The 10900-nt window shown below is 39.1% G+C and overlaps 1 protein-coding gene across 1 annotated transcript; it reads left to right on the top strand.

Annotated features, from left to right (window-relative positions):
• Positions 1-524: 524 nt before the first annotated feature.
• Positions 525-9660, top strand: gpib (glucose-6-phosphate isomerase b). Its single transcript, XM_031746597.2, has 18 exons — positions 525-703; positions 912-1002; positions 1224-1292; positions 1501-1620; positions 1787-1870; positions 1964-2110; positions 2223-2294; positions 2384-2428; positions 2511-2564; positions 3324-3384; positions 3613-3656; positions 3820-3972; positions 4086-4215; positions 4921-4997; positions 6662-6790; positions 8131-8206; positions 8698-8764; positions 9212-9660. The coding sequence occupies exons 1-18, from the start codon at positions 585-587 to the stop codon at positions 9333-9335; spliced, it is 1662 nt and encodes a 553-aa protein (XP_031602457.2). The 5' UTR covers positions 525-584; the 3' UTR covers positions 9336-9660.
• Positions 9661-10900: the final 1240 nt, after the last annotated feature.

The following is a 10900-nucleotide window of genomic DNA, read 5'->3' as shown; positions in this document are numbered from 1 at the left end:
GTAATTTATTATAAAATGAAAATTTGTTGCGTTAATATCATTCCTTTTTACCTTGGGCATAAATGCAACCCTTATACTCAGTTTTAAATGAGTATAAACTGAGTTGTAACTTAACTGAGTTTTAACATTTAAGGCCACCTTCCATTTTTTGTGACTGGCTTCCCCTCACAAACAGAATTTGGAAGGGGCTGCTGTGCTCACTGCTGTGCTCTTTGTCTCTGAGATGTCCACTCTCACTGAAATTTCACAGATACAGAACAAGTGAAAAGAAATTGGAGACTTGATTATGTCATCCACTGACCTTCTTATTTTAAACTTTGGCCATTTTTGGCAATTTGACTACACATTACCTGGCCTGTGTGATGATCCGTGCAGCACAGTGAACTACATGCACTCTAACCCTGCAAGACAGTGGGGAAGTGTGACACGCTCAGGTCATGGATATTATATGTCTCTTGTAGGAGGGGCGAGTTTAGATCTAGACTGGGTGCCCTTCAAAAAGCTCTCTCTCTGACCTGCTCAGTCGCACTCAGCCAAGATAGTTGAGCACAGTGGAGCACAGCAAGCCCCCCTCTCTGGACAGCATGGGACTCACTCAGGACCCCAACTTTCAGAAGCTGCAGGAGTGGTACACAGCCCACGCCCTGGGCCTCAATATGAGGCACATGTTTGAGGCTGACAAGGAGAGATTCAACAAGCTCAGGTATAAAACATGAACAGAATACATTTAGCTACGTTTGATGTATTTAGTAAGTTAATGTTAATTCTGTTTTATCATCTGTTGACATGTTCACATAACAGTCCTCTGTGTGACTTCATTACATACATGTCAAACCTCAACACAGTGACAAAGTGATAGTTTTTGTCTGGATACTGATACTCAGAAAATATCCTCACCTTTTCTCCAATAGCCTCACACTGAAAACTGAGGATGGAGACATTCTTCTGGATTACTCTAAGAACCTCATCACAGAGGAAGTTATGAAAATGTTGGTTGACCTGGTAATTCAATTTACATTTAAATGATCTGTGGCCTTTAAACTGTTTATATTAATTACCAAATCATTAGCCAATCAGTCCTTTTATCAAGCAGAAAGTGGGGGTCCATTCGTCAGATACAACCTTCATCTTCACTTAAGTTGTGTTTCTTTGAAGGACTGCTCATAAGTTTGAAACATCCCAAATTGTTACTGACATAGCATTCATATTTATTGTTTCATTAGGCCAAGTCAAGAGGCATTGAGGCTGCCAGAGAGAAGATGTTTACTGGAGAGAAGATAAACTTCACTGAGGTGCTTGTTGTTAAACAGTCATAACTTCACTTCACACTCTTTCTTTTATTTCTCTTAAAAATGAACACTAAGTACAGTAAATGCAATCTGAAAAACCCATTCACTTCTCATTCACAAGCAGTGTAAGCAGCCAGCAGAAAAATACCCAGTGCTGATAGTAAGAGTCTGTGTATATTAACATTTATCTCCCGGTGCTGTGGAAATGAAGGGCCGTGCTGTGCTCCATGTGGCTCTGCGGAACCGTTCCAACACTCCCATCATGGTGGATGGCAAGGATGTAATGCCAGATGTTAATAAGGTTCTGGAGAAAATGAAGGGTTTCTGTCATGTGAGTAACCCAAAAATAAAGGCACAAAATCACAACAAAAGCTTTTCCACACCACAGTTTAAACAATCCACTATGTCAGTTTTGTAGCCCTGCTCATGAATTTTTGATGCAGCTATCAGCAGTTTATAGACCCACAAAAATAATGTTTGTGATTGATGTGCTGCAGAAAGTTCGCAGCGGCGAGTGGAAGGGCTACACAGGGAAGGCCATCACTGATGTTGTTAATGTTGGAATTGGAGGATCTGATCTTGTGAGTAGATTTTCTGGAAAGATCTGTTTATCTTACATATAATAATTATAATACAAATAGGAATGACTTTATTTTGCTTACCATGACCTGTAGGGCCCCCTGATGGTAACTGAGGCCCTGAAGCCGTACTCAAAAGATGGACCTCGTGTGTGGTTTGTGTCCAATATTGATGGCACCCACATCACCAAAACCCTGGCACAGCTCAACGCTGAGACAACCCTCTTCATCATTGCATCCAAGGTAGCTTGTTCATGAAGAGATGAGGAATATTTATTTATTGTTAAATCTTTAAGCACAGACGGACAGAATGTTCCTTATAAATTGCTACATGATCATCTATGTATTCCTACAGACATTCACCACCCAAGAGACAATTACAAATGCTGAGTCGGCCAAAGCGTGGTTCCTCGAACATGCCAAAGATGTGAGTTTGCAGCAATCCTGCACAGCATAGTTTCAATACTACACTAAAATGATATTTTTCTTAATTAGAAATTTGGTATGTTTCAACAGAAAGCTGCTGTCGCCAAACACTTTGTGGCTCTTTCCACCAATGGTGTAAGTTGTACCAAATTTTTCCAGGGTTAATAAGCCTCTCGCTGCATCTACACATTCTAATCCTAACTTTTCTGTTTTTCAGCCCAAGGTGAAAGACTTTGGCATCGACACGGAGAACATGTTTGAGTTCTGGGACGTGAGTGCCCTTTGAGCTTTAAAACGCACACTGTATACAGGGTTTTCACATCCACACAGTGCCATGGAGCGAGAGTAGAAGCTATAAATAAAGCAGACTTTTGACCTGTGAAGTAGGTGGGACAGACTCTCTGAACAGCAGCTGCCGGGTAATCAGAAGCCCCTCTCTTCAGGCTCAGTTATTATTGGTAGTGACCTTCTCTCTTGCAGAGGTTACTGTAAAGGCTGAGTTGCATCAAAGGTCAGAGAGCTGCATTTGGTTACATTGTTGGTATTTTAAAGGTAAGAGCTATAATGTGGCCTTTATGTCAGGAGAAAATGGTTGCATGCACAAGTCCACAGCAAAGGTGGGCAATCAATTTTCCCAAAGGGGAGACTGGGACTGTTATACAGGGCTGCCACAATAAGCTTATAAAGAGCTAAAATTAAAATCAAATGAAACTCAGTTAAGCTTATTGATGTGGCCCTCGACATCAGTTCCAGTTTCTCATGTGGCCCCTTGGAAAAATTAATTGTCCCCCCCCCCCTAGTCTACAGTATTTTCAGTCCAAAAGAGAGAGGAAGAGAGAAAAAATGCCTAAAAGAACTTTTGGAAAAGATTAAAGACTGAAGCAAATCATACATTTCTTGCTACTACTTATCAAAGCTATAAAGATCAAGTGTGGTGTTTATTTTAATTGCATATGTGTAATTATAACCTTGGCTTCCTTTCATTAAAATGGGACAAAAAATTCTATAATTTTTGTGTGTTTTCTTGTAGTGGGTTGGTGGTCGTTTCTCCCTGTGGTCTGCAATTGGAATGGCTATTGCCCTGCATATTGGTATGTACAGTAAACACACCCACACATTTCAGGGAGCTCGCTGGGGCTTAAACTATAGGAACACCAAGGTTACCTGGGTCCATATTTGCATTTTTATGTCAGTATCTAAAATCATTGCTAAAACATATATGAAAACTTATATGTGTGGACCAGCAATCATATTCATCCCAAGTACAGTGCTAAAAGCCTACAGCATCACTTAACTTTTCTTGTGCATCTGATCTCCAGGCTTTGACAACTTTGAGAAGCTTCTGTCAGGAGCTCACTGGATGGTGGGTACACCATAATGAGATGTTCAAAGTGTCACTTCTTCACATGCCTGATATTGAAAAATTATGATTTTTTATGATGATTGATTGATTGATGAATGATTGTTTCCCTAAAGAATGATACAGAAAACATAAAGGTAAATTAGGTTTACCCTTTCATATATAGGACAAGCACTTCCGTACTGCTCCCCTGGATAAGAATGCTCCCATCCTGTTGGCTCTGTTGGGCATTTGGTACATCAACTTTTTCCATGCTGAGACCCAGGCCATGCTGCCCTATGACCAGTATATGCACCGTTTCACTGCCTACTTCCAACAGGTCTGTCCCCACAGTGCAGAAGTGATCCAAAACATTATTTAAAATCAACTTATAGAGTTGATCATTTTAATAATATAAAAAGTCATTGTATATTGAGAGTGTTTGTTGTCTAGGGTGACATGGAGTCAAATGGAAAGTACATTACTAATCATGGGGCACGTGTGAACTACCACACTGGGCCAATAGTCTGGGGAGAGCCTGGAACAAATGGACAGCATGCCTTCTACCAGCTCATCCACCAAGGTAACTCCACCTGAGAGCAGCAACATTCATTTGATTCAGCCAGTGGTTTTTCTGGTCCTGGGTTGTCAAATATGTAGTCTGTGTACCAAAACCAGTACATTAAAATGTCCAGCTGGGACCGTGGGTGGCTTTGCAAAGTGAGAAAATTACTCAAAATCTCCTAATGCTGCTGTTGTGTGGTTAAAGTATTTCTGGAGGTTGGTGAGTTGTTGAATCATAAAAACAGTATATACTATTGTAGTTTAGTTACAAAAACTCTGCATGTTTAGGTTTGGTGCCTTTGCACTGTTATCTGTAAATTTTAATGTACATTTAATTGACAGACTAAGTGAATGTGGAAATCTGAGCTATATCATTGAAATTGCTGTCAGCTGTCTTAAGACACCTCAGGCTGGTGATTATCCATTTTCTGTTTGTATCACTCAGCATATAAGAAAAAAATAATAATTCACCAAGAAATATACATTTCTATTGTCTAGCAAAATTTGTGAGGGAAAGTGATAAGGTGTGTTTTCATTTAAAATATTATGGTTTCAGTGCAGGTGAAACTCTTCAGAGTAAACTTATATACAGTTAAAGAATGGGAATTATCTTACTGGTCCAGGATCAAATTGGGCTGTATGTATTCCACAGACTAAAGGACTTTAATCCAGTTTGCTACCTGGTTAAGTTTGTCACTAATGCGACTCAACATGTTCATTTCAGGAACTCGAATGGTGCCTTGTGACTTCCTGATTCCAGCTCAATCTCAGCATCCAATCAGAGACAACCTGCACCACAAGGTATCAGTGATGTTAGAGAGGTTTCTGTCTAAAACAGCATTTATGCAGATATCGCGATGTCTGTCTCTTGTTTAGGATATTAAATGAGTTTGACCACATCCTAGACTACTCTACTAGACTGTATAGACAAAAGTATTCAGCCATACCGCTTAATCTTAGAATTACAGTGCTTTTAGTTTCCCTGTAAGCACCTAGCCATGCAGTCTACTTATATAAATATTTGTGAAAGGATGGGTTGTCCTAAAGAATTCACTGACTTGAAATCTGGTACTGTAATAGGATTCCACTGTTGCTACAGGATAGTTTGTGAAATTTCTTTCCTCCGAGATATTTCACAGTCAACCGTAAGCGCTACTTTTCTGAAGAAATCTCAAGCATTGCCAATACACCACCTTTTCAGCAATACAAGCTAATAGGATGTATAATGTTAGTAGATTTAATAAAGCTAGATAAAGAGACCAATTTTAGAGCTGTTTTTAATTGTTTTCAATGGTGGTTGGCGGAGGCTGCTTGTTGGATTTGTGAGATGAAAGTCCAAAGCATAAACTTCAAATGATGGTTTTATGATAGGGTCCGAGTGGTAGAGCTTGGGGTGGAATTAGAAATTATTAAAACAATAAATAAACAATAAACTATTCCCAAGAGAGCTGCATGTTCTGATATAACTTTTGTGGGCATTTTCTCAAAGCTCCAAGACAAGTTATTTGGCAACATATATGATATTGCACTGGCACCTTGAGGTGATTGTTGCTGTAATTTTGCACTATATAAATAAAACTGAATTGAATTGTAACATTCAGTTATTATAAGGTGGAAGCATTTAGGAACCACAGGAACTCAGCCATGAAGTGACAGACCACGCAAGTTATAAAGATGAGGAACATGCTGTGTACTAGTCATCAGTGTTCTCCAGACCTCTGACATTACCATCAGAACAAAAGCTGTGCACTGGAGCTGAGGTGAAAGACACTGACCCTCAATTTATTTTCTGCTTCCTTCTAAATTCTCATAGTGGTCAAACCAGTTTATGCCAACATCTATTTAAAGACGCAGCAACAAATTGAACTTTTGATCTTTGCAGTGGACGTGTTGGTTCTTTTATGCTGTGGGGGCATTTTGGCAAAATGGTTTGATTCCACTCATGTCCTTAGAAAAAAGGGTCAGCGCAAATCAATGAAAAGTTGCTCTGAGTGATCACCTTTATTGTATAGGTGTGAATGTGAGCGTGAATGAATAATGTCATTGTAAAGCGCTTTGGGTGCCTTGAAAAGCGCTATATAAATCCAATGCATTATTATTATTATTATTATTATTATTATTATTATTATTATTATTATTATTATAGGATATTATGGGATTATGGGAGCAATCAGTTTCAGGATCACTATGCCCCAATTCAAAGGGCACTAGGGGTCATTGAATCATTTTATAAGCAGAAAATATTGGTATAGTTGCCAGATCTCACGCCAGCTAAACAAGTACAGGAGATTTTGGACTGATGTGTCCCAGAAATGAGGGAGTATCTTTTAGAAGAATGGTGCTGAATTCTTTCAGTTCCAGATACTGAGACATTTTAAATATATTATTTAATTTGTTACTTATCTGTTTGTTAATCATGTAGGAAATACACTGTATCTAAAACTGCCCGTTTCATTTGACCGTAGATCCTGTTGGCCAACTTCCTGGCTCAGACAGAGGCTCTGATGAAAGGTAAGACTACCGAAGAGGCCAAAAGGGAGCTGGAGGCAAGCGGCCTGAGTGGGGAGGCTCTGGAGAAAATCCTACCACACAAAGTACGTAGAATAAAGAGAAACTACCTTATCAAAGATAATGAACCTGCTGCACCGCTGAAAGCATGTAACAGCAACAAACTTAAACCTAAACTTAAGAGGAGAACTCCCTCTCATGTTGCATTTACAAACCCGATTGCAAATTGTTTTGACAGCAGGTTAGAGAGACTCACCCAGTAAAAACTCTGTGAACAGATGTTGAAGACAACTGTGTCACTTTGAAAAGTGAAAAGACATCTAAAAAAATACATCTCTCTTTATGTCTAAATTTGGCTGAAAAATGAAAATACACCTTTTCTCCTCGTTATATTTGCAAACTCTAAAACATCAAAGAAGTCCAAAGCACTCTCTTTTTCAAATAACCCTGGAGGCTTGCTGAAGGCTTTTTTGCTGAAATGCACTGGAGGTTCTTTTTAAGGTTAAATGTGACCATGGTCTGACAATAAAGGCATTTATTGATTTTATCTGAAGAATAAATAGCCTTGGACTTCTTTGATGATTTAGCTTACATGTATCTCATCTAAAGAGGACCGCGAACAAACACAGTCTGAATCAAGGATGCAGACTTTTTCAGAAACCATTTAAGTGCATCTTCAAACTCCTCAGACAACCAGAAGAATCAAACTCTGAACCTTCTTGCTATAATGTACTAGCATAACACCCTAGCTTGTGAAAAAAAATCAGTTTTGACTGTCCAAAAGCCAGTAAGCTTATTTTGCAACAGAAAAGCAGAGTTAACTGCATTAAAAAAAACAGAATTTCATTCATGTTTTAATATTTTTTTAAAAATGTCATCCTGTATCATCTGCCTGTCCAATCACACTGATTTCAAATAAAATTTCGATCTAGCTTTGTACTAAAACCCCAAAGACATGTATATGCAACCTAAAGAAATGAGGGGTTGTCTACTAAATATTCACTTGTGTCATTTCAGTTCACCAAAATAAATAAATAAAAGCTTCCAGTATCCTATAGCTTCTAATAGGAATAGGAATTGCCTAATAGAAAAAAGCAAATCTCAGATGGTCACATGGTGGGTGGACATTTAGGTTAACTGAAACGACAATGACCCACTTTTGAACCCATCTTAAATATTTAATTTTAGTCCTGACAGCTAAGTACCATGTTTACATCTGTGTCTAAATTGGACTTTTGATTTTTGTGACAATTAAAGTCAAGTCATTGTTATAGCTAAAAAAGTTAACTTTCCATGAACAGCTGGTGTTAGGGGGACAGTGCCCTCCAGTGACATGTATGGACATGGCAATCCATACTTTGTTAAAAAAAACATTTTTGCAAAATAGTGAATTGTATTCTAAAATGTTTCTATTTGATCACCGCAGGTATTCCAGGGAAACAGACCAACCAACTCAATCATCTTCAAGAAACTGAATCCATATACACTTGGAGTACTTATAGGTAAACCACTTTTGTCGCTGTACTTGTTTTATCATTGGTAACATTACCAATAACAATTTATTTTCAAGCTTGAATGTCCTTTTAAACATCGTTTTAATCAATTTAATTCTACATATACCATTATCTAATGTAACCCAGTTAGTTTTATTTGAAAATGAGACATTACGAAATAATTTCTACAGTTTTTTTAATGCGCTGGACTGCACAATAATAAATGATATCCGAGACAGTGGTGGTAATGATCACACAGTGGGAATTTCCTGAAACAGCCAAAGAGCGGCAATTTCCAGCTGAGCTTCAGTCAGGACGTTGCACACTGTTGCATAGTAACAGTCAGTGTGTTTGTACCTGTGATGGGAAACTAACTGAGCAGGATTTATTCTGAACAGCTCTATTGTGCTGCTTCAGAAATTCAATTTAGTTAAAAACAAACAATTTCTTTGTTTTCATTTCATTTGTTGAATTTGTGATTATTCTTCCCATGTTTGCAGCAATGTATGAGCACAAGATCTTTGTCCAGGGATTAATGTGGGAGATCAACAGCTTTGACCAGTGGGGGTGAGTCTGTTTCTTTCAGCACACACAACAAGTTTCCTAATAAAAGTCTCTCTTTTGTGCTAATTCACAGCTCCACATGTTTATTCCTGGACTCTGCTGAAATTTTGCATGATTCACAGTCAGAATAAACCTTATTTAACATTTACTAGGCCTTGGTGTAGGCCACTCAGTTCATCCCCTTTCCGAAACAAGCAGTTTTACCCCCTCTCCCTCACTTTAGGCCAACTTTCTTCTCATTGTCCGACCCAAAGGTTTGAACACCAGGGGCTGCTGTGCTCAAATAAGCAAGCATTAAGAGCAGCCTGACGCCTAATGTTATACTGTGCAGCTTTCAGATTGAGGCACTGTGGATACATTTTTGCAGATTTTCCAAAATGTATTAACACATGACTGAACCCATCATATCTCTTGTATTCATGTCTTCTCCCCTCACATACGCATTATTAGAGTGGAACTGGGCAAACAGCTCGCCAAGAAGATTGAGCCTGAGCTCAAGGACACTGCTGAGGTCCACTCCCACGACTCCTCCACCAACGGACTAATCAACTTCCTCAAGAAGAATTTTGCCTGAGCTGAGTGACCTCAATAACTTCCCCTTGACTCCACAGCATTATCTATCTTATCAGCTCAGGAGCTGCGTGGACAGGAGTCCCGCAGTGGCAGCTGGTCACTCCCACGCAGTCGAGCTGAAGCACTCTGTATGTTTGTTCTCGCATTATGAATATCGTGACTGTCTAGTATGCTGTCGTTTCCATGTTTGTTCGTTTACCACTGTGAGAGAAAAAGCTTTTTGTATTAGACTGTTGTGACAGGCAGAGCGAAGCATGCCCCCACTCTGTCTCTACTGTTACACAAAATTTTGTTCCTGAAATAAAAATCTTCACACAGAATATGTAGATATGTTCGGTTTTCTCGTACATATGTACATGTATGTAATGATGATGTGAGCGTGCGACTAACAAAAAGCAGCACACCACTAGATGGCATCAGAGTGCAGGATTTATTTGCTGGGAGCAAATCAGCCACCCAGTAATCAACCAGTTAGTCAGTGGAACAAAGGGTCAAAGGTCAGTCCATCTGTACTGTTCCTCCCCACAAATCCCCAGACTCCACAGCATCCATTTAGCTTAGAGAGAAAAACAAACAACTGGACTAAACAGCATCTGGACTGCAAGTCAGTCCTCATGAGCACTATGTTTAACTAGAATTTAATTTTATGATCGTTTTGGACACATGTAACAAAATCTCCTTGTATTCTCCTGATAAATAGAAAGGTCACATATAATACTTGTATGAGAGGCAGCTTCCTTCTGAATAAATCATGATCGTGTTAAGTACTGTTTGATGCACAAAGCAGCCTGAGCCTTAAATATATTTCACGGTGTTTCCTTCACTTTAAACCCACTGCCGGGTACAATTACAGAGTGTGTGCGAGGACAAACAGAAAGTTAAAAAAGAAACCGAGACCCCCAGACACTGCTGGGTTTTCAGTCCTGTTGCCAGGCAACAATACAGTACTTCAAATCTAACTTGTGCTTTTTATCTCTAGCTCTGAAACAAGATACAGAAGAAAGTGAGTTTGTCTGAGGAGAACATTCTGCCTTGTTGTGAATTATCAGTGAAATGAGTCCAACAAGACCACATTTTCTACTCATAGCTAGAAAAAAAAAAAGAAGATAATTTTGGAGTATTTTTGTCACTGAAACTCATCCCTCGATGACTCTCAGCTGAGTCCTGGATGAAGGGGCAGAGCCCTGGCTACATCATGGTGCTGAGGCTGAGCAAACCTGCAGCTCTGTTTACTGAGACAAGAAAGTCCAGTGAACTAATAAAATACAAAAAGCAAACAGTAAAAATCCAAAAGAAATAGAAGAAAACTTTATACCACCTGAACAGGAGTGAAAATATTTCATCCCTCTGCAACCCCTACTTACCTCGCAGTGACAGTGCGAGTTTCTGGTGTTACCAACATTTAAAATCTACCACTTCTTGCCTTTATGCTCTCTGAGTTGACATTTTTAACTGAGGTTACTAAGTGGTTTAAATTAAAAGCAATGCTTCCATAAACTCTGATGTCAGTTTTTACTTTATGCTACAACTGCTGAGCCTGGTTGTAACAGGAGAAACTGGACAAGA

This window comes from Oreochromis aureus, linkage group 1 (genome assembly GCF_013358895.1).
Source record: "Oreochromis aureus strain Israel breed Guangdong linkage group 1, ZZ_aureus, whole genome shotgun sequence".
Lineage (NCBI taxonomy): Eukaryota > Metazoa > Chordata > Actinopteri > Cichliformes > Cichlidae > Oreochromis > Oreochromis aureus.
The sequence above is the reverse complement of the archived record's forward strand: the minus strand, read 5'-3'. Positions and strand labels throughout refer to the sequence as shown.

Bases quoted from the DNA above. Each gene is read 5' to 3' on its own strand.
- gpib (XM_031746597.2), top strand. From the start codon at position 585: ATGGGACTCACTCAGGACCCCAACTTTCAGAAGCTGCAGGAGTGGTAC. The intron at 704-911 runs GTATAAAACATG...TTTCTCCAATAG, and splicing joins GAGAGATTCAACAAGCTCAG to CCTCACACTGAAAACTGAGG. The intron at 3,385-3,612 runs GTATGTACAGTA...TCTGATCTCCAG, and splicing joins GGCTATTGCCCTGCATATTG to GCTTTGACAACTTTGAGAAG.